This window comes from Doryrhamphus excisus, linkage group LG18, assembly GCF_037039965.1.
Source record: "Doryrhamphus excisus strain RoL-2023G ecotype Guam linkage group LG18, RoL_Dexc_Guam_v1.1, whole genome shotgun sequence".
In the NCBI taxonomy this organism is placed as follows: Eukaryota; Metazoa; Chordata; class Actinopteri; order Syngnathiformes; family Syngnathidae; genus Doryrhamphus; species Doryrhamphus excisus.
This window is the reverse complement of record NC_136374.1, coordinates 13,557,287-13,582,059: the sequence shown is the minus strand read 5'-3', so window position 1 is coordinate 13,582,059 and position 24,773 is coordinate 13,557,287. Positions and strand designations below refer to the sequence as shown.

General features: G+C 41.0%; 1 protein-coding gene across 2 annotated transcripts in view; it reads left to right on the top strand.

Annotated features, from left to right (window-relative positions):
- Positions 1 to 24,773, top strand: part of LOC131105943 (plexin-A2-like) — a 91,314-nt gene that overhangs the window by 5,710 nt on the left and 60,831 nt on the right. The window contains exons 2-3 of one of the 2 annotated variants that reach the window (XM_058054500.2): positions 13,155 to 14,485; positions 17,701 to 17,883. In XM_058054500.2, coding sequence (XP_057910483.2) covers positions 13,265 to 14,485; positions 17,701 to 17,883 — 1,404 coding nt within the window. In that variant the 5' untranslated portion in view covers positions 13,155 to 13,264. Of the gene's footprint in view, positions 1 to 12,209; positions 14,486 to 17,700; positions 17,884 to 24,773 lie in introns of those variants that run through there. The other variant, XM_078798643.1, reaches the window with a different exon arrangement.

Sequence of the window (24,773 nt, the reverse complement as noted above, 5' to 3'; positions counted from 1 at the left end):
ATCTTCCTTGGCATGTGAAGATGATGCAACATGCCAAAACAGAGCAATGCTTATGAAGATAAAACATGAACATCACCGAACACTACATTACTTACCAAGAGCCGCTGTCTTCTCTGAGCAGTTCCTGGAGGAGTCAACCAATGGGAGTTCTGAAATGAAAACAAACACATGTAAATCCCATAATATTTATCTGCAAACATTGAAGCATTTTTCATAAATGGAATATTTTCATATAGCATAGTTTTCAGTTTTCATACAGTTTTCATGACTTTTTCTGACTTTACGGACACTTTCGGACTGAAATACTGTAGTCACTTTTAATCCGGCAAATCCGCAATGCCGCATTATCAAGATGATTTAGTCGGAATTCCCTGAAAAGTATTCATTCATTCCTTTTCTACTGCTTATCCTCACAAGGTTCGCAGGTATGCCGGAGCCTATCCCAGCCGTCTTCGTGCAAGAGGCGGGGTACACCCTGGACTGGTCTCCAACAACCATTCACACTCACATTCATACCTATGGAGTCGAATTTGGAGTCGCCAATTAACCTAGCATGTTTTTGGAATGTGGGAGGAAACCGGAGTACCCGGAGAAAACCCACGCACAAGGAGAACATGCGAACTCCACCCAGAGATGCCCGAGGGGGCAATCAAACCTGGGTCTCCTAACTGTGTTGCCTAACCGCTCGTCCACTGAAAAGCTTTTTTTTATCTGTTTGATATCTTTAAAATACACAAAAAAGAGAACCACATATGAGTTCATGTCTCACATAAGGATTGAAAAAAAAAATATGCGGTTTACCTTTAAGACAGGAGATGCAGTTTCCATGTGGAATTAGGGCCAATCCGGGTTGGCCGAGCAGAGCGAATGTGGGAGATAATCCAGGTTGATGCGTCTATTTGCACAGCTTCTGGATGAGTGGCCACTGTAGTCGCGCTTGCAGTGCAGATTAAATGTTAAAAACGGTTTTGGGAGCAGCAGCTGCTTAGCGTGGAAGTTGTCGAACGCAACAACGTGCACTATATGGCTTTTTTCCTCGGTCTGTAAGCATCTCCTGCCGCTCTTAGTGATTTGTCAGCAGCCGAGGTAGCAGCTGTTCCTTTTGCATTGTAATTTCTTTGATCATAATGACTCGTGCCAGCTCGCTGCAGCCTTGGCATCCTCTGCCCCGTCAAGCCATATGGGCGAAAGAGGGACGGAGCCGAGGAAAAACATGCAGGCTTCCTCAGAATAAGGCCTTTGATTTTCCGTGTGCAGTGGTGCAGGATTTATGGACATATGTGCTTCGCAGCTTCACGAGGATGCTCGATAGCTCTGACTTTGATTATTTTTCTCATTCGTGCACTGGCTGGGGTGCAGTCACTGCCAAATGTAATGGATTTCCCCCCGGCGGATCTCGGTGATTTATGCAAGCAAAAGCAATATAGCCCAGCTCCTAACAGAATCAGTCTGGGTGGAAATGTATCGTTGTTCAACACAAGAGCGGAATGGCAGCTTAGACAAAATGCACAAATACTCAAAGCCGGAGTCTGACTAGGGTACATAAGCAAAAAAAAAAAAATGTCTCCTAAGGTTTCAAAGCCTTCGTTGTGTATTCCCTGTAGCAACGCTGCCCAGAGATACCTGCGAGCCTCGTGGCGGGACTCCTCTGCAAAGCATTTTGCTCTTCCTTCATGCACTTACGCGACATTAAAGATGAGGGTTGAAGTCGAACTGATGCAGCAGGTGATGCATCACCACGACCTCCGCGTGTACACTCAGTGGCTCAAAAGCCGCCCTCCGTGTCTTCTTCTTTGCTGAATTATTGAAGAGCCGCTGTTGCAGGCAGCCTGTGTGGGTTTTCATCACAGAACTAGAGGTCACTTTGACTTTCCATTCTTTCGCTCATCACATATGCAACGCTGGGTCTCGGCGGGCGAGAGAAGCCTGCTTGAGGTCACCATTAACCGGAGAGGACCAACAATGAGATTTATGGAAGAGAGGAGACAGAAGCGGGAAGAGGAATGGGAGGAGAAAGGCAAAGCATGGCTAAATCCGACTGTGGCAGCGGTGCCCTTCATCTGGCCGCATTTCCTAACAGCAATTTCCGATACAGTCCCGTATCTGCATGTATAATGCATGCAGGGCGCAGATAATGGCATGCGATGCCGGGGGAAGCTGCCGCCTGTGTTGTGGCGATGTGTTGGAATTGTCCCCCTGTGTCACATTTGCTTCAGCCCGACTCCCTCCGAGCGTTCTCTGCTTATTAGGAGCGGAGCGTGTTGCCATGACATAGTGCCATTTTAGAGTTCCCGGCAGACATCCTCTGCAACTCTAGCGTCAAGATTAGTGGCAGGCTGGGGAGTCCTAAAGCCTATAGAGTCTGCGCTGACCAATAAAGCTGGCAGCAGGGACCAAAAAGAAAAGGCAATCACAGCTTTTATTTGCCGGATAAGGGAAAAAAAAATCACTGCAGAACATCTAGGCATGCAAGCTAAGCGAATAAAATAATTTATTTTGCGGTGCATTGTTTACACCACACCTCATTAATCTGACTACCACTGAGTATACATGTGTGAAGGAAGCTGCTGTTGGAAATTACTTTATTTCTTCAATTTGTGGCCAAGGTTGCTAATTTAAAGGTGTGTACTTGAAGCAAATACCTTTGTTTCAAGGTGTTACTGATGTATATTGGTCGGAAATTCGTCAGACAGTAAATGAAATGATGCTAATTAGCGATGAGCCAATTCAAGAAACAATACAAGCAGTTGATGTTTGCTAAATACAAGGATGAAGAGTCTTGAACCAGTCATGATGTGCTATATATATCACTATATTGACACTTACTATGGTACCACGTACTTCAGTACATGACAAAAAAAATACAAATAAAAAAATACAAATAAAAAAACGATAAAAATTAAAAAAAATTAAGTAAAAAAAAAATTATATTAGGAACGCAGGAAGTGAACAAATGTAACAGTTACTGATTGTAAAAGTACAAGATGGAGGGGTAGGATTTAATAAGCTTTGCTTCTTCCTACTCCTTTTGGACATGTGGAACTGTGAACTGATTATGTGATGCATTCAATTGTAATCTGATGTATGTTCAAATGAAATTAAACCATTACCAATTACCATAAATAATATCACAAGGTGCAGTAGCTGCCACTGAAGTATCCTTAGGTCAGAATCCAGAAGCTTTATATACCTCTGCATGCACTTTAAATTGTGTTATTACACTTGTCATACTGTTGTTTACAATGAACTCATCAGTGGTACGAATTCTGGTTGAGCAGTTTGCTCCTTACTTCTATTACAATATTGGTTCTGTTGCTCCTGTGTTGTGCAATATAAAGTACTTGTTAATAAATAACCATGTGGTGGAAGACAGCTATTTATTCATTCATTTTGTACCGCTTATCCTCACGAGGGTCGCGGGGGTGCTGGAGCCTATCCCAGCTGTCTTCGAGTATATTTAAAAAAAAATTCAATATTTAAAAAATGTTTTATTATTATTCATTCATTCATTTTCTGCCACTTTTCCTCATGAGGGTCGTGGGGGAGCTGGAGCCTATCCCAGCTGTCTTTGGGTATATATTTTAAAATTTTCTATATTAAAAAAATTATATATATTTTTTTATTATTCATTCATTCATTTTCTACCGCTTTTCCTCAGGCGGGTTGCGGGGGTGCTGGAGCCTATCCCAGCTGTCTTTGAGTATATTTTTAAAAATTTTCTATATTTAAAAAAATATATTAATTTTTTCATTATTATTATTTTTTTTAATTCACTTAAAATCATTAAAGTAAAAAAAATAACACTGGAAATAATAGCCTTCCTCCAATTATCACATATCACCAAATAAATGCTCTATAATTAAACTATAATTAAATAATTAAATTAATTAATTAATTAAAATAAATAAATTAATTACATTAATTAAAATAATTAAATTAAACTATAATTGAAGCATTTATTGCACTCCACAAATCACTGCGGGACTTTCTGTATGTGAATTATACACTTTTATTTTGTAACTGAATAAGATACTTTATAATAATAATAATACTTTGTGTGAAATATACAAAACACCCCATCTCGGCTGATGTGCTTAATGCAGTGTCGACACTGAATGATCTAATGAAAATTAACCACAGGCCAAATGTCATGAATTTTCATTGTGTGGCATCAAAGTGGATATATCCTGTGGGGGTCTGCAGTGTGAGCATTCATGCTACACATTATGCACTCTGAAGCTTCTATGTTTATGTGTGTGTGATAATGGCCCTGGGCTGCTCTTCCACATCGCCGCCATAGCGATAAAATGCAGTGGACTGATCAGCACAAAATGCTGCTTTTCCTAATAAACCCTTCTCTGTGATCCAATATGACATTCACTCAAAAAGTCAGTGCTAATAAAGACGGCATTTCCGCGTCCTAATTCTCCTGACGCGGTCCGAGGAAGGTACCAGCCCGCGCGGTTCCCCCTCTCCTCTCTGCTTGCCTGCCTCTGCCATGTTTGACCTACTTCTGTCTCCACAACATTGTAAACAGATCTACTAATTGCTTTCATTTATTCATTTGGAAGTCAAGTTGTGTTGCGGCTGGCGGCCTCCCAGCTCACTCATGTGTAACGTGTAGAAGCGTAGCAACCCCACAACCCCCCACCCACCCACACCGTACACGAGCGTGTGGATTTACAGCAGATCCACGGACAAGAATATCCCATCAGGCTGACTTTGTATGCACAAGCGGTGTTGTAAGTACTTCTAAAGCGTGCTCAGGCAACCATAAAATAACTCAAAACACACCAAATTGCAGCAAAAAAAAAATGTAACAACTTTAATAATGATTTGGAGTACATAAGAAAGTGGAGAGGACCGCAACAGAACCAATGTTGTAATCACACTAATCGCAAACTGCTCAACTAGCATGAATGCCACTGATGAGTTCATACAACAGTGCAACAAGTGTAATCCACCACACTAACAGCTAAAAAACACAACTAACCTCTTAAAGTGCATGCAGAGGTAAATAAAGCTGCTGGATGTCGCCCAGGTATTGCCATCTTGCAGAGTTCATTCATTCATTTTCTACCACTTATCTTTGCGGGGGGGTTGGAGCCTATCCCTGGTCACCAGCCAATCACAGGGCACATATAGACAAACAACCATTCACACTCACATTCATACCTATGGACAATTTGGAGTCGCTAATTAATCTAGCATGTTTTTGGAATGTGGGAGGAAACCGGAGTACCCGGAGAAAACCCACGCATGCACGGGGAGAACATGCAAACTCCACACAGAGATGGCAGAGGGTGGGATTGAACCCTGGTTTCCTAGCTGTGAGGTCTGCGCGCTAACCACTCGACCGCCGTGCACCATCGGATTGTAAATATTTAATTTGCAGTGAATGTAATGTGAGGGCCTCGCAGCTAGGAGACAAGGGTTCAATCCCACCCTCGGCCATCTCAGTGTGGAGTTTGCATGTTCTCCCCGTGCATGCGTGGGTTTCCTCCCACATTCCAAAAACATGCTAGGTTAATTAGCGACTCCAAATTGTCCATAGGTATGAATGTGAGTGTGAATGGTTGTTTGTCTATATGTGCCCTGTGATTGGCTGGCCACCAGTCCAGGGTGTACCCAGAAGTAGTATTCGTTGCTCAATCAATGCACCCTGTAATGCTTAAAATGACCACAATATGGCAAAATACTGTAAGTTTTACATCTTATCATGAATACTACATACTCACAGCATGTACATTAAACTATAAAATGTTGTTGGAGGTTTTTCAGAGGGGTTTACGTATAAGCGGAATAGGTGAATCCCCAATGCATGCATAATTAGCTGCCTCATTGAAGCAGTTTTTCAGTATTTAGAACAGGAAAAGACGCATTTATGTCTCACATAAGGATTATGCATGGCGGCTGTCTTTTATTTATAGGCAGGTTGTCTTTAAATAAAAATTGCTGAATTAGCTGCATTTCCTGATCAAATACTGGGCAGAAACCCAAGATGAAACCCCGAACTGATTGCGAATTTGTATGTTTTTTAATTGTATAAAAAGGCTAAAAAAACAGGATGCATATTTAAAGAGAAGAAATGTTACAGTAGTTATTAATAATGTTTCAGCTTGTTCTCCTTTCATTATGCCCTGGATTTATGTTGTCTAATTTGTACACAATAATTGTATAATCATGCTTTAATTGTATCATAAATGTGAAATTAAAGGCTTATTTGTTGGCGATGATCAATTCATGCTAGCTTTCTGATTTTTAGTCTTCCAGCTAGTAAAACCAGATTGCTGTGCAGGTGTTTTGCTGCAAGAAATAAATCTTTCCCCCGAGTTTGGGAAATTCCCGCCATCATGACCGAGAACAGTTTTGCCTCGCTCAGGGTCGCATTGCTTAAGTGTGACAAGCGAAAGTATAAGTTCACAACCAGACCTTTCATCAGCTGCCCATCTTGAGAAGTTAAAAACAAGCACTGCAGGGAGGGAAAAGCTGTGTTTGTGCGCAGCCAGCTTGTAATCATGAGGACACAAGTTGTTGTGACTCTTGTACTTCACTCACTTTTTTCCACCCCCGTGGTCTTATGCTGTTATTGCTTTGTGCGGTCTCATAAATCGAGGCCACGTGGAACACTACTGCCCAGTTTTTGTTTTTTTTTTATCACCTCAGAAGCTCATGACAATGAATCCAATTGTTGACTAAGTGTGAGGGCTGAGATGTATTTTCTGACCTTTAGAAAGATCACAACGCAGTCTGTCCACTCTGTTCCCGATCTCACATTATTTCATAATCTCAAACCTGAGAGAGATGCTGATGGTGTTCTTTGGCACAAATAATAGAGACAAGTACGTGATGGTGTATTAAATAGACCAAAATCTCAAGGTAAAATTATCGTCTTTTTTTCCTTGTGCACCATCACTCATCATATGTATAATAAGTATTTGTTTAGTTTTTTCACTTTTACGCACAGTTCTCATTGCTCGGGACGAACTTTTTTGTTTACTCAGACCACAGTGGCCCCAACTTAAAATTTTGGGAGTGCAAAGAAAATTTAGAGACGCACACCGAAACCGACTTCCAAAGTAAATCTTCACATTTCCTCTCATTTTCACTGTATTCATGATAATTACTAACACTAGCCAGGCAAAATGTGTAAACAAAGGTGGCAGAATAGCCGAACAGCAATGAGGGTCAAATGTAAGCGATCAATACGCTAGAATCACACGCATGGTTAGACTGTGACAATTGACTCCATATTTCATACACAAAATACGACTATTTAGTCGCAGTCTGGAGCCCTAAAGTATAATAATAACCAACCAGGCACTTTAGGATACAAATATGCATAGGTACGTACATTTGTATTAGCAGATGCCACCTTTGTTTTTCCTTAAACCAGCATTGTCTGATCATTTTAGTGATGCAAGATGAAAGTACTAATACAACACACTAAAGTAAATGATTAACATTCTTGGAAGGAGCGATTGAAGCATTAAATTTTTTGTTAACTTAATTAAACCAGAGACAAATGGTCATTACTAGAAAAGCTTTGTGTAATCAAACTTGAGTGAGCAGTCAAAGTGATGCAAATAGACATCCAAATAAAGAAGCATGCCTCGGTCCATCTCTGATAGCAGATGGGTCAAACAAACAAATGAAAAAAAAAAAAGTGAAAAACTGTCCCTTCTGTTCAAGGATTCATGCCCAACAAGGCGCCACAGAAGCTATGACAGCAGTTCACCGCGATGAAAGCCAAAAGGACGGATTTGGCTGCATTCGTCTTCATCCAGGTCAAGGGGTCGTGTTTGTGGCCCGCAAGAGGCCGCTTTCTACCCACCCTCAACGTTATGATCGGCGCCCGCTGAGCGCCGGCGTTCCCGGAGGCCTCGGCCAAGCGTGTTCCTGTGCGTGCATGAGTCACGTCTGGGCCAGAGCGTGTCTGAGTGGCGAGGCGGAGTATCGGGCAGGGAGGTGAAGAGCTGCCTCTGTAATCCAGAGTAAACACTGAGCAGCATGACTGCACGCCTCAGACGTGAGCAGAGCGGCTAGAGGAGAAATGGATGACACTATGGGGGCTGCTGCTTGCTTGGCCCCTTTGCGCCAGCTCCGAGAGCTTCCTATTTTATCTTTTTCTCCCTCTCGGCTGTTTGGTAAATGCTCAGGGGGGTTTAGAACTTCTGGCGTAACATTGGAAGCAGCAACATTGGACATAGGCTGTTATTTCTGAAAATTTATTAAAAAATTAAAACCCTCATAATGATTTTTTAGTGCATGAGAAATGGAAAGAAAAAGGACAAAGGACAAATTCATGTAAGTTTAGCCAGAGGCCAAAATAGTTAAAATATTTCACCTTTTGGGCGAAATAAAATAAAGTTAACATTTATAATATTGTGGTCACATCAACAAAGAAGCTGATTCACTCGTTTTAAAAATGTCACATGCATAAATCCTCTTTTAGAACAAGTTGGGTCATGTTTTTGAAAATGTCACCCAGTTGAACCTTAGTTACCGTGTTGACGTTGAAAAATCGACACCGAAATTTTGCCTCGGTTCGGTTTAGTGTACAATATGGCACACGTCTTTTTGTGTTGTTAATACTGTTTATTTTATTTATTTTCATTTTCATTTTCATTTTCATTTTCATTTTCATTTTCATTTTTATTTTTATTTTTATTTTTATTTTATATATATATATAATTTTTTTGTTTTTTTATTTATTTATAAATGTCCGCAAAGCCTAAGCTAACAAAAAACAGACCCAAATTTCAGTGTCCGCCCCCAGCTCTGTCTCCAGTCTATGACATCATCATTTGCTGACTCTGTAGTTCTTTACTCTGTTCTTTATTCTTTACGTCACAAACCTCTGCTTTTCTTATTGATCATGGTGTCAAATAAACCCGCAATGGAGTCCGATCAATTTGCAAGTGGCACTTTTTTGATAAAGCAGGTGAGAAACACTATTGAATTCAAGAAATAACTCATGGCAAAACCTCCACGTGGCTCTCTCTTAGTCTCCCTCGATGCTCGTCAACACCATAATTTGTTTGTATTTTCAATTGTTTTCTGCATGTAAGGCACCAACTAATTATTTACTGCTACCCAGCAACCTTTTGCTCCTGCTGTGATTCATTCATTCATCGCTCTAATGCCTTCAATACTGGAGTAAACGAGTCCCTCTTCTACTGGTTCCAGTTGGTGCAAAATGCAGCTGCTCCCCTCCTCACTAATGCCCCAAAACACGCTCATATCACTCCATGTTCTCTCCATTGGCTCTTGGTTCAGTCGAGAATCAATTTTTAAGTCCTCCTATTTGTGTTCAAGGCCATTAATGGCCTTGCTCCAGCGTACTTGGCTGAACTTTTAACTGTCCGTCACTACTCCAGGGCCCCGCGCTGGACTCGACACTCAACATTGGAAGTCCTGAGGACAAAATACAAAAAATGGGGACATCGCTCTTTTGCTGCCTTTACCTCCAAGGTAGAGAGCTATTTATTCAGACTGGCATTTGGCACAAGATAATTAAGGAATTTTAGAGGTATGTAATATTTTCAGGTGGGCGGCACGGCGGTTGAGTGGTTAGCGCGCAGACCTCACAGCTAGGAGACCAGGGTTTAATTCCACCCTCGGCCATCTCTGTGTGGAGTTTGCATGTTCTCCCCGTGCATGCGTGGGTTTTCTCCGGGTATTCCGGTTTCCTCCCACATTCCAAAACCATGCTAGGTTAACTGGCGACTCCAAATTGTCCATAGGTATGAATGTGAGTGTGAATGGTCGTTTGTCTATATGTGCCCTGTGATTGGCTGGTGACCAGTCCAGTGCTCGAAGACAGCTGGGATAGGCTCCAGCACCCCCGCGACCCTCGTGTGGAAAAGTGGTAGAAAATGAATGAATGAATAACAAAGGTGTTTTCAGCCTGGATTTGAACATTTCCAAAACATTTCCATTGTCTCACATCTTCTGGTAGACCGTTCCAGATATGAGGAGCATAACACAGCCTCACTGTGTTTAGTCCTGACTCACTGTTTAGTGCCCGCAACAGATTAATTGGATTTGCATTATTTCTGATGGGAAAAATCGATTACTTTAGATTAGATTTCAGTTTGAGTCTGACATTTTGAATGAATAAATGACACTAACCAAGGTTCCACTGTACACTAGATGGGTATAAAAATAATATAAAAGCTCAACTTAAACATATTAGTCTTCCGTGGCCAATTACTGCCTGAGCCGTCTGCACTGAGCCTGCCAAAAACGAGCAAAATGGGTCCAGACTTTTGAGCCGCTCCGGAGCTAAGTGTGGTGGGGACAGATGGCCGGGAGGTGCTAGAGTGGTTCTGGAGCTGACCCAGCCAGCTCAGTGTCAGTCCATCCGCTCCATCCCTGGCTCCAACTCAACTCTGTGGGACATCCCGATAGTCGGCCTGTGCAGAGTGCATGCCGCATCGTGACCCCCTGGTTCTCTATCCTGATTGGCTTCTGACATTGCTGTTCTCATTTAACCTTTACTTAAACCAGGAAGTGTGTCTGGGGGAAATGATGCTTGGTAAAAAAAAGAAAATCGAAGAGCCGTTTTAATCTTAAATAAGCCCACGTCAGTACATGTTATTTTCTGTGTCCTTTTTTAACCAACAGTCCAAAAACACTCAGGGTTCATTGTTCCATATCATTGGGTGCTTGACTGAAGTTTGACTTGTTTGATGTAGCTTCGTCTTTTAAACCAATTACTATCAAAAAGACAATTATCTTCCAACTTTTGTTGGGTGATGCGTTAAATCATTCAGTGAGCAGGATTACACAACAATTGCCACACTAATTTCTATGAGACTGTATGTATAGGTGTTAAATATGGAGTGCAAGAAGCCATTTGAATTTGATGCACAGTGGAGTAAAAATGACAGAGGAACTCATAACCAGTAAACAATATCCCGATTTCCTGCTGGTAGCAGCGATTTATGGTAATGGTAATGGTTTAATTTCATTTGTACATGCATCAGATTACAATTGAATGCATCATATAATCAGTTCACAGTTCCACATGTCCAAAAGGAGTAGGAAGAAGCAAAGCTTATTAAATCCTACCCCTCCATCTGGTACTTTTACAATCAGTAACATTTGTTCACTTCCTGCTTTCCATAATACAGTTTAAGGTTGTTTTTTTTTTTTTTTAAATAATGCACCTCATACTGAAGTACGAGGTGATATGAGCATCCAATGACATAATGGGTACCATAGTAAGTGTCAATATAGTGATATATATAGCACATCATGACTGGTTCAAGACTCTTCGTTTATTGTTATTGTATTTTGGTGTATTTTGGGTATTTTCTTTTTGATACAGAACACATTTTACAAAGAATAATTATGGCTTTGAAGTACACATAAATGACGAATGGAATGGCTAAATGAACATTTAACAATTTTTTTACTTTAATTGAAGTCTCTTGTTGGGCAGCCAAGAACGTCTTTCTTGAAGTCATTAGTGTGTCTCACCTTCCTAATCAAAGTGGTACAAATTGCATTTTTCTTTGGCCCCATGGTGACTTATTTTGGTAGCTGTACTCAAGAAAAAGACAAGATACCTGTGGTGTAACTGTGTTAGTTAGCAAAGAACTACAGAGTCAACCACTGATGACGTCACATGGGGTGATGGAGGTGTGGGACAACGACTCCGGGTGGCGGTTTTAGTAATGAAGTAATGTAATGAAGTAGTGAAGTAGTAGTAGTAGGAGGACTAGTTTGTGTAATACTTTCATTTCAGTTTACGAAATGAATGTGTCTTACAGGATACAGTAGTATTGTAGTATTGTGTAAACTAAGTGTGGTGAGATTTGGTGTTGGTTGTGGCTGACAAAACAAGCAATGCTATCAAAGTACTAAAGGGTATACTGTAATAGAACAGGTTTTTTAGGCCCAGTATTGTAACCAAGACAGTGTACACAAACCAAGGTAAAATGAAATTTGTCATTGAAAAAAAAGAACCATGCAAAAATTTGTACTGAACAAACAAACAAGAACTGTTTCTTTGTTCTGGACACAACCGGTACTACCACAACTTGATTGGTTTCAAAGAACTCTAGGTCTAAGATCCTGGACGTCTCGGAGGGCAAAGGTCGTAAAAGTAGATTTTTTTGTGAGCGCACAAGCATCACATTTTCCTGTGATGGTTCAGTAAGAATGACTTAAATGGCAAAAAAAAAAGTGGGGAGGGGGGGTCACCACCTTTAGGGGCCTGTTGATGCATGATGACACCCAGAGCAGATTTAGGGTGATGGTATGGTTTCCTAATTTATGATCTGTCCCCCGTCAAGGCACTTTTATCACCACTTTAATAGACTTTGGTGTGGCAGCTGTGACTGCAAACCCACTTTATCTCCAATGCCCGTCTTTGCCGTCACTCCACATCCATCTTTGTTTGGAAGTGAGAACCTGTTTGAAAGCAAATTAATTCATTTTGCAAGCGACGCAGCATGCGCGCCAGGTCCAATCATTCCTTGCGTCCTCTTTATGATAAGAAAATGTAAGCACATCATTCACTACCACGCGTCCAACTCATCCAAGCTCGTTCCGTGTTTGAGGGGCATTGTTTGCCGCCCCCCAGGAGATATCTACATAAAATATGCTAATGAAATTAAAAAGGGAAGTGCGAGGGTTGATGCGGCCTGGTTCAGAATCTTTAATGACTCCCTGCCATCCCTGGAAAGAGGCTGATTAATTTAGGGAATGTCGACTGCAACGGAGGGTGATTAATTCCTCCAGGATTCAGCCATTTAAGTGAACATGACAGGGTGGCGGAATAGAGGAGGTAGCCGCAAACATGGACACATGATGAATACACAGCCTTGCTTTAATAAGCAACCCAAGCTACATTGTGTGAATACTTTGTTCAAATAACAGGCGGGAGTTAGTGCTCTTTAAGAGGGATGCAGAAATAATAAGCTCCCCTGTTGATGGCAAGGAATATGAAACCGTCTCTTGTAAATAGGATGAGAAACTTGGAACACATGATTGCTTCTTTGTTTGATGCATCATGAGCCTGACAAAGCGCACTCAAAAGGAAAACAAACACATCCTTTAAGCAAGTGCTGATAAGCTGCACTTGAAACAATGTCGGACTATTAAGGAGTTTACAAAGAAACATCTCGCCTCTTGTCTTTCAGAGGGATGTGAAGATCACCGGAGAAGGACGGCGATTTCTTTGACTGCAACTTCCTGACACAAAGTCCCCGGAGGTTCGTCAGAGCGTGGTCTTTCTCTGAGCCCTGTGGGGATGGGAACGTGCTTGCATAAAAGATGGACTTATCAAAGCCTCGCTAAAGGTCACAGTCCTCTTAAGGTCATGCCATGGCTTGTGGCTCTCGGGCTACTGATTCTAATCTTCACGAATCAAAAGACGTCAGCGCAGATTACGAACAGCTTCCAGTCAGAGCGGAGGGAGTGGTCGTTGAACCACCTCACTGTGCATGAGTCCACTGGGGCGCTGTACATCGGCGCCGTCAACAGGATATACAAGCTGTCCACGAACCTCACGCTCCTGGTGTCCCATGACACGGGGCCCGAGTATGACAACAAAGCATGCTATCCTCCTTTGATAGTGCAACCCTGCTCGGAGCCTCTCGCCTCCATGGATAACATCAACAAGCTGCTGCTTATTGACTACTCCCATAACCGCCTGCTAGCATGCGGCAGCCTCTACCAGGGGGTCTGCAAACTCATGAGGCTGGATGATTTGTTCATTCTCGGGGAGCCCACTCATAAGAAAGAACACTACCTGTCCAGTGACACCCTAACAGGGGCCATGTACGGGGTGGTGGTGCCTTCGCTGGGTCAGGACGCTACACTGTACATAGGCACTGCAGTTGGAGGCAAGCAGGACTACTTCCCAACTATCTCCAGCCGGAAGCTGCCTCGCGACCCTGAATCTTCTGCCATGCTGGACTATGAACTTCACACAGATTTTGTCTCGTCGCTTATCAAAATCCCCTCAGATACCCTGGCTCTCGTCCCTCACTTTGACATCTACTACATTTATGGCTTTGCTAGTGGCAATTTTGTCTACTTCATGACCGTCCAACCTGAGACACCGGAGAACGGGATGCCTGCCGGTGGCTCCCCAGGCGATCTCTTCTACACCTCCCGAATCATCCGACTCTGCAAAGGTGACAAGAAGTTCCACTCTTATGTGTCACTTCCTGTGGGCTGCATCCACCGAGGCGAGGAGTACCGACTGCTTCAAGCCGCCTACCTATCTAAGGCCGGCGTGGGTCTAGCAAAAGAGCTCAACATCGGCACCCAGGACGACGTGATCTATGCTGTGTTCTCCAAAGGCCAGAAGCAGTACCATGACCCTTCTGACCACTCAGCCCTCTGTGTCTTCACCATTCAAGACATCAACATGTCCATCAAGGAGAGACTGCAGTCCTGCTACCAGGGGGAGGGGCACCTGGAGCTGCACTGGCTGCTCGGAAAGGACGTGCAGTGCACCAAGGCGGTAGGTGAACTCTACCAGTCATCGTTATCACTAAAGCTTTTGGTGAACTATGAACGCAGTCGTGTTGGTAATGGTAATGGTTTCATTTCATTTGAACATGCATCAGATTACAATTGAATGCATCACATAATCAGTTCACAGTTCCACATGTGCAAAAGGAGTAGGAAGAAGCAAAGCTTATTAAATCCTACCCCTATATCTGGTACTTTTACAATCAGCAACTGTTATATTTGTTCACTTCCTGCTTTCCATAATACAGTTTAAGGTTTTTTTTTTCATTTTTTATTCATTTATTTTTTTTAATAATGTACCTCGTACCGAAGTACGAGGTGATATGACCATCCAATGACATAATGGGTACCATAGCAAGTGTCAATATAGTGATATATATAGCACATCATGACTGGTTCAAGACTCTCCATCCTTGTATTTAGCAAACATCAACTGCTTGTATTGTTTCTTGAATTGGCTCATCGTTGTGCATTGTTTGATTTCCGTACTCAATCCATTCCATAGTTTGATTCCACATACTGAAATGCTATGGCTTTTTAACATAGTCCTAGCATATAAGTGTTTCAAATGTAGTTCTTCCCTGTGTTTGGCATAGATAAAAATGTGAGATGGTCGACTTTTTTGGTTAACAGTGATTGTAAACACATTCAAGCCAAGTCCGATTTTGGAGACTGAACAGAGAGAGCAGAGGGCTAAGTGGAGATTGATCCCGCAGCGCTAATCACACCCAGCAAGACGCTTTGATTTCATTCGGGGGTTTGGCCACCGATGCTCACCTTCCTCTAATCGCCTTCCACTCCTCTCATCCCCGTCGCTCCACTCGTGTCACTGTCAGCGGCGCTCAAACCCTCCGAGGATTCTTCTTCATCTGGAGAAAAAGGGGGCTTTCTTGTACATATCCGTGACTATGCCTTCATAAAAGCTACAATTATGTATAATGAGCCTTTCTCAGGAGCGCGCTGGAAGCAACGATGAAAACAATCATATCCCAGCATGCACTTTGATTCTACTATGCTATCAAACAAATAGGATACAACTTAAGTGAGAGCAGCTGAGGGAGGCTGTAAACACATAATAGTGCAATAATTAATCTCGCTGTGAAATTAACCTAAGGGGCTAAATTGTTCAGTCCTGATAACTTATCATCACATCATTGTGTTTCTCGGTAAAAGAGAAACAATCTCGTTTAGTTGCATGCTTCATTAAGTGTTTTTTTGAGGCTGACATCAGATATTTCTCCTACCTGAATCAAAACACGGCTATCTAAGATTAGCACTCTTGTTCAACAAATCAGCCTTTATTCTGCTTCACAGATGTTTGTGATGTTTGAGATTCTACTTAATGAAAGCTCATTTATAAATCAAAACAACAGTCTGTGATTAAAAGGTGCAAGAGTTTAATAAGTAATAAGTAATGGAAAATCCCAACACAATAGTCATAGTGTTATTTATTTCGAACATGCTTAACTATAGCCGTATGATTTCCGTGTTAATGTAATCACGGATGAAATCTCGGAATCGGCCAAAAACGGAGTCTTCTGTTGGAATCTAACTTGGAATGGTAATGGTAATGGTTTAATTTCATTTGAACATGCATCAGATTACAATTGAATGCATCACATAATCAGTTCACAGTTCCACATGTCCAAAAGGAGTAGGAAGAAGCAAAGCTTATTAAATCCTACCCCTCCATCTGGTACTTTTACAATCAGTAACTGTTACATTTGTTCACTTCCTGCTTTCCTAATATAGTTTAAGTTTTTTTTTTGTTTGTTTGTTTTTTTTTATCCTGTACCGAAGTACGAGGTGATATGAGCATCCAATGCCATAATGTCTACCATAGTAAGTGTCAATATAGTGATATATATAGCACATCATGACTGGTTCAAGACTCTTCATCCTTGTATTTAGCAAACATCAACTGCTTGTATTGTTTCTTGAATTGGCTCATCGTTGTGCATTGTTTGAGTTCCTTACTCAATCCATTCCATAGTTTGATTCCACATACTGAAATGCTATGGCTTTTTAACGTAGTCCTAGCATATAAGTGTTTCAAATGTAGTTCTTCCCTGAGATCATATTTCTCCTCTCTTGTAGAGAAGTATTAGATGACATTTTTAATTGGTTATTTTTAGCCTTATGTATTATTTTAGCTGTTTGAAGATGAACTATATCAGCAAGTTGAAGTATTTGTGATTTTAGAAATAAGAAGTTAGTATGTTCGCTGTAGGCGGCATTATGAATTATCCTTACTGACCTTTTTTTGCAGTACATTTAGCGAATGAAGATTGCTTTTATAGTTATTAGTCCATATTTCCACACAATAAGTAAGATATGGTAGAACCAGAGAGCAATAAAGAGTGTGGAGTGATTTCTGATTGAGAACAAATTTTTCTTTGTTCAATACTGAAATATTTCTGGACATCTTATGTTGTATATTTGTAATATGAGGTTTCCAGCTCATATTTTCATCTATTGTGATCCCCAGAATATTACATTTTAATATCGATACAGTATCATGGAACGAAGTATTGTGATATATATCGCCGAAATGATATTTTCTTACACCCCTACTGCATAGTGCCTTCATAAACAAGCAGGAAGAAACAATGAGAGCTAAGCTAAATATGCGAGGAATAGGAGACAGCAGAAACAAATTAGGGACTAAATCTACATTTAGTGACTACCAAGCTACTTAAGGTCTGAGGTATGTTTAAAGCAGAAGTAACATGGCCGCTTAGCACGCGGTGCTCTTTGATGCCTTATCAAACGCCGACATCTCTGCCGCCGCTTATTTGTGTAAAGTCGCATCAAGCAATCAACAATCACAGGAACAGGTGCAAACCACACGGCGCCTCGCGTGCTTTGCCATCAGCGCAAATTTGCGTCCGCTCATAGTCGATAAACACAACAGCTGAGAAGCTTTTGAAGTTCCCATTTTTAACCAAGCGAATGTTCCACTTAATGTGGAGGAGCTCCTTCCTTATTCACACGTGTCACAAGTGATTTTTCTTCCCGTTTCTGGCTTACAATTACGCTCTTTCCCGACTCTCATTGCCTCCACCTTCCTCGCTCATATCTGTCATCCTCAATCCTCCATCCTTTCACTCTCTCCCCTCTTCTTTTATCTTCCTTACACACTAAAAAGTCACAGTTTTAATTATTTCACACCCATTCTCTTTCTTTTTTCCTCTTTCTGCATAGCCCGTCCCCATTGATGACCACTTCTGCGGCCTGGACATCAACCAGCCACTCGGGGGTTCTCAGCTGGTGGCAGGCCGCACGGTGTACACGGAGAACCGAGAGAGATTGACCTCAGTCATCTCCTACAGCTACAATGGACACAGCGTGGTTTTTCTGGGCACCAGGAATGGACGGCTGAAGAAGGTGAGGGCAATGTTCAACATATGCTAACATGTGACACACAATTAACTATGGGAACCATCCATTCAACATCATGGGATCATGGGGTCTTCGGGTGAGAGACGGGGTACGGTACACCTTGGATTGGTTGCCAGCCAATCACAGGGCACATATAAACAAACAACCATTCACACTCATATTCATAACTATAGACTAAACAGTTCTTCAATAAACCTGCATATGTAACATGCATTTTTTGAATGTCGAGAAAGAAAAACATTCTCAAAAAGAATGGTACTCTGTGGAGGCCAAGGCCGTATTTGGATTATAATTGAATCCTTGGATGCTCACAGAGAAGAACTCTCACAAGACGGTGATCTTTCATAAAAGCAACGGTGGAGGTGTATTTTTCCCTATAATTTGATCAAATTGCATGACTTTTGTGAGATTCCTCTATAATTTATGTGAAAAGATGAGGTCCTTAAACAAAGCAGGTATGTACTGCTTTGCACTGCTTTAGTTTCTTCATGGTTATGAAAAAGAACAAGTTTTATTATTATTATTTTTTTTTTTTTACAAAATATGGTGCCGTAATATGGTGTATAACTTTAAGGAACCTTGAATTGATTCCGCAAATGTGAGGACTCAGGGCCACTGCGCTGAAGATTTAAGTTTTTAAGACTTTTTCCTTTCCAGTCGTCATGCAGATCTATCTAAACATTGAGATATGGAGCCATTCCAAACTTAGGACATTAAAACTGAATTTTACGACCAACATTTGATTGCGACTGGAGGCTGCTTTGTGTTTTTTTTTTTGCTGTTTTCACCATTACTCAAGCAGAATCGTACCGTTTTTTAGACTTTTATGGCTGTTGGGCAGCTAGACAGCTCGTCCTCCTCCAGCCACTGAACTCACCATATGCAACATTACAACATTATTACAAAAGGATAAGGAGGTCATGTTTTCACAGCCGTGATGAGTTACATTCAGTGGAACCTCAGTTAGCGTCTTGTCTTGGTTAGCATTTTTGGTTTACATTGAAAATTTATGCAGCTGCACAGTGGTCGAGTGGTTAGCACGCCTCGGCCATCTCTGTGTGGAGTTTGCATGTTCTCCTCGTGCATGCGTGGGTTTTCTCCGGGTACTCCGGTTTCCTCCCACATTCCAAAAACATGCTAGGTTAATTGGCGACTCCAAATTGTCCATAGGTATGAATGTGAGTGTGAATGGTTGTTTGTCTATATGTGCCCTGTAATTGGCTGGCCACTAGTCCAGGATGTACCCCGCCTCTCGCTCTTAGACAGCTGGGATAGGCTCCAGTATCCCCCACGACCCTCGTGAGGATAAATGGTAGAAAATGAATGAATAAAAATGTATGCAACAAATTTGCCTAATTTAGATTTTTGAAATATTCTATTTAGAATATTTTGCGCCTCCAGTATTAAAAGACTGTGTAAGTACAACTGTTTTCTTAATGTTGTATTAAAATCACAAAATGTCCTTACTTGTTAGCATCCTATTAGCTAGTTAAACAAGTCGTAGGAATTCTTTGTAGATTTTTTAATAGTATATAATGTATTATAAAAATAGATATTTCATTCAGTAAAACGATCATCCTCGCAATTACCGTATTTTCTGGACTATAAGTCGCTTCAGAGTATAAGTCACACATAGCCAAAAATGCATAATTCGGTAGAAAAAAACATACATAAGTCGCAATGGAGTATAAGTCGCATTTTTTGCGGGTAATTTATTTTACAAACTACTTAACCAAAACAGACATTACGTCCTCTTGGAAGGCAAGTTCTTACATTAATAAAAGACTAGAGAACAGGCTGAATAGGTGTAAGATATGCTAACACAATGGTTATTCGCTCTGGAGTATAAGTCACAGGAACAGCCAACCTATGAAAAAAAGTGTGTCTTATAGTCCAAAAAAATGCTAATGATCTTGCCCTATATTTAAAATATTGTGGGATTAAAATTTGACGTTATCCAGCTGTGGAAAAAAGACACAAAAGCCAACGTACAACGGGACATAATCTCTTAATGAGCCGCAAGTAACGAGACTTTAAGCAGCCACTCACTTGACAGAGTCACACAGTGGATCTTGTTTTTCTGATTAGCCTCTACAATTACATAGCACTTCAAAGATCACTTCAGCGTCTGCACGTACCCGTATACAGAATAGTCACAACACTTGTGAGCAAGTGTGTAGAACGTTGTGTCTCGTTTGATGAGCACTGATGAATCTCACGTCAGACAATTCAGAAAGTCAGACAATTCAGAATTTGACCCTCATTTTCAGGAACAATATGTCTTTGATAAGAATCCTAACTGCCATCATGCATGATGTCAAGTGGGAGACCTCAGTTCATCAAGTGAGCATCTAAGGATTCAAGTGGGTTTTGTTTTTTTTTGTGTCTGTTGTGCATAAAAAAAAAACGCTTTAAGAAAGTAAGTACATTTAGTTGTATTCACTTACAGGCCAGCACATCCAATATGGCGGTGATGTTGCAGGCTCTCTTCCTGTGTGCTTTTCTGTACTGTTGTAGTAAATGGCGAGCTCATATGTTGTTGGTTTGGGTCGTATCTGTTGTTATCTACTTTTAACGTTGCTGTGTGATGTTGTAGCACTGTCTTTAAGACACCGTGAGTAAGAATGGTAGGTGGAAGTTTAACCCGTGGTGAGGTCATTCTGAGCTCTGATGTTGTGCTGCTTTTTTTTTTTTTTTTTTTTTAAGTACGGCGTTGTTTTTTTTCCCACAGAATGTTTGAGCGACATGGTGCTAATTGCATTTTACTGGCAGCTCTGAAAATGCAATGTGCGTTCTTTGTGCTGTACTTCGCTTCTCAATAAGAATATATAATGTTCTTATATATTTCACTTTTATGTTTTTTTATGTTTATTTCTATATATACTTTCTATAGTCTTATTTTATGTTTTTATATTTCTTATCCCATATATCCAGTGTTTCCTCAGTGGGGGTCCTCAGTCTGTGCGAGTGTGTGTGTATATGTGTGTCTTGTTGTTGTCTTTCTCTTTTTTAACATGTAAAGCACTTTTTGCTACATTCTATGTATGAAAAGTGCTCTACAAATAAAGTTTGATTGATTGAATAAGGGAAGATCTCGATACCAATATCATCTGATATTGGATGAATAAATATCGGTTGCTGATATTATAAATATATACAATAAGTGGGGCGGCACGGTGGTCGAGTGGTTAGCGCGCAGACCTCACAGCTAGAAGACCGTGGTTCCAATTCCACCCTCGGTCATCTCTGTGTGGAGTTTGCATGTTCTCCCCGTGCATGCGTGCGTTTTCTCCGAGTACTCCGGTTTCCTCCCACATTCCAAAAACATGCTAGGTTAATTGGTGACTCCAAATTGTCCATAGGTATGAATGTGAGTGTGAATGGTTGTTTGTCTATATGTGCCCTGTGATTGGCTGGCGACCAGTCCAGGGTGTACCCCGCCTCTTGCCCCAAGACAGCTGGGATAGGCTCCAGCACCCCCGCAACCCCTGTGAGTAAAAGCGGTTGAAAATGAATGAATGAATGAATACAATAAGTGTTAATAAAAAGGGTTTCTTCCATCATTCTAATTCCTCCCCAAAACAGCCCCACAGACTAAATATGACCCCTTATAGACGTAGTGTACATGAAGCTGATTAAGCCCATTGTCCATCACATGCCATTTTAAACCCCACTGTGATGATATTACTATTCTATTCCCGCAGGGCCCATTCTTTGTGGGCCAAGTGGATTGGCTGGCTGGCACTGCGGGCTCAGCTTCCTGCACAGGCAGCTAGCTGACTGAGGAAATGTGGAATAGGACTGTTGTGACATTAGCCCGGGGGTCTTGGTCTTATTGGAAGCAATCTGTCTGATACACAACACACACACACACACACACATGCATGCATTGGATGATGGAAAAAGAAAAGCTAGACATGGATATAGGGAGGAAACTGAATCCGGACCAGGCCATAAAACCAGAATAGTAACAAAGAAAAACAAGAAGAGAGACAAAAAAAAAACATGCAAGGAAATACGAGGCATAATACCAAGTATAGATTGGTGATTAATCAAGGTTATGAAAGTGTTCATATTTTGGTGATCATAGGAACTCACTGCTGACGGAACAGCATTAAAATGTCCATCCATCCATCTATTTTCTATATGCAGCTTATCCTCACGCAGGTATGCTGGAGCCTATCCCAGCTGTCTTTGGGCGAAAGGAGTCTTGAAGCAGTCATGATGCGCTTTATATATCACTATATTGACAGTTACTATGGTACACATTATGTCATTGTATGGTCAAATCATTATTAAAAAAAACTGTATTATGGAAAGCAGGAAGTGAACAAATATAACAGTTACTGATTGTAAAAGTACCAGATGGAGGGGTAGGATTTAATAAGCTTCTTTGTACTCCTTTTGGACATGTAGAACTGTGAACTGATTTTGGGATGCATTCAATTGTAATCTGATGCATGTTCAAATGAAATAAAACCATTACCATTACCATTACACCCTGTACCGGTCGCCAGCCAATCACAGGGCACATATAGACAAACAACCATTCACACTCACATTCATACCTATGGACAATTTAGAGTCGCCAATGAAACTAGCATGTTTTTGGAATGTGGGAGGAAACCGGAGTACTCCAACACAGAGATTTTAACATATTCAAAATTCACCTTTGCATATTAGAGGACCCTTAATGTCTGAATGGGACTCATAATTTCATAGACTTTAAAACTAAATGCATTCAACATGTACTTTCCTTCCATTTTATTTCCGTCATTCAATCTGCCTCCTTGTGTGTATTTTACTAGGTAACAAAAAAAAATAAAAAATTCGAGTCAACAGGCCAACGTGTCTTATTACACCAGCAAAATGTACAGCAGTGATTGTGACTCCCAAGGGTGGATGGGGGGAGGTCACAATCGTCTCAATCGACAGGTCCCAAATGTACACGCTGGATGGAAATGGGGCAGGACAATGAATGCCATCAATGCATTGCCGCAGCAGTGGGGGTCGCCGCAAAGGTCAAACCTGTCACAGGGCGGGTGTAGCCGAGGTGAAAGGTTATGGGGATAACAGACAGTCCCACTACGCCGGCTCCATGAAAAGTATATGGACGTATCCATCAACGTCTCTACTCTAGTTGCATGTAAAACAGACATTTCAGACTAGCTTTGCTGCTTTTTCGATTCTGTAATACGAGCCTCTGGGCCAGTGGAAGACAAATATAAAGGGGCTTTTTATGCTAATTACATGAATCCAGGTACCTCTGGTGGAGCCTGATTTGAATCTGCTCCATTTCCTGGAAGGAGCTGAAGATGGATGTTGGTTTTAGAAGCACCGATGACACAGTTGTGTTGTATCTCTCTAAATGCTAGAGAGATCCACTGGAAAGACGAGAATGATCCCATCACTGATTCATTGGAACATTAATAAGACATTGGAACAGCTGGTTGTACTTCAGATGAACAACTTTTCAACTGACAAACTGAAGGGAAAACATTTTAAAAAATGCACACTCAAGAGGTCCTGCGGGAAGCAGAATCGTCTGAAATCAGAGTTGACTGAATACAAGGAGACTTTTCCATGTTGTCCTCATCATCAACTTTACCCGGTGGTAGTTGAAATTTCATAGAGAAAAGGCTGGCCAGTTTCTAGATTTTTGGAGCAGTTCCAGCAGTGGACATTAGACACTTGAGGATAGTCCACTTTTCTCCATTCTCCGATTGGGATCTCTGTGTGGAGTTTGCATGTTCTCCCTGTGCATGCGTGGGTTTTTTCCGGGTACTCCGGTTTCCTCCCACATTCCAAAAACATGCTAGGTTAATTGGCGACTCCAAATTGTCCATAGGTATGAATGTGAGTGTGAATGGTTGTTTGTCTATATGTGCCCTGTGATTGGCTGGCCACCAGTCCAGGGTGTACCCCTCTGGGATAGGCTCCGGCATGAGAAAAGATTCACAATTATAGTTTCACACGAATAATACAATTCTAAATGCATATAAATGACAAATGAAATGGATACATGAACATTTATCATAATACATTAATAATAATTGCTTCAATTTTTATATAATGCTTTTCAAGGCACCCAAAGTGCTTCTCGGTGAAGTGAACCCATTATTCATTCATTCCTCAGTCACACACGGGTTGCAGTATTTTAAATTTGTATCCAGAACTTTTTTTATTAAGAACTTTAAAATTTATCTTTTTATTATTTCCATGCCTCAAAATTCTTTCCAATCTTTCTATCTCAGAATTTTGACTTTTTATCTCGACTTATCTCAAAATTTAGATTTTGTATCTCAAAATTTTGACTTTCTATCTCAGAATTTTGACGTTTTATCTCATTGTTATGAATTTCATCTTTTTATTTTGACTTTTCATCTCATTATTTCGACTTTTCATCTCATTATTTCGACATTTCATCTCATAATTTTGACTTTTTATCTTATTATTTCGACTTACCATTTGTATAATTTTTTCGGAAACAGGCTTCCATAGAAATGAACATTTGAGTGAAATAAAAGACACCTAGTTAAGGTGATGGTTATTTCTTAGACAAACAGTCATGAATTAGCTTAGTGATCAACATCGAAAACCTAGAATATTAATCTCAAATGTTGTATTTCCTACTCCCATTTTATAACCAAAAGGTACAAAGAACAACAATGTGCTTCTAAGGGCAAACATGCATGCAAGCATCAAACCCTGTGTAATGATGTGCTTCTTTGGACTTAACCTGTGGCAGCCTCAGCACATAACAGCCGTTGAGTGGAATTGATTTTTCGGAGGAAACGTGTCCATGCAGCACAATGATGCCTAGCGGGAGCACAATAGCATGTGGAGCGCGAACCCGGTGATATGTAGCCAGCGTA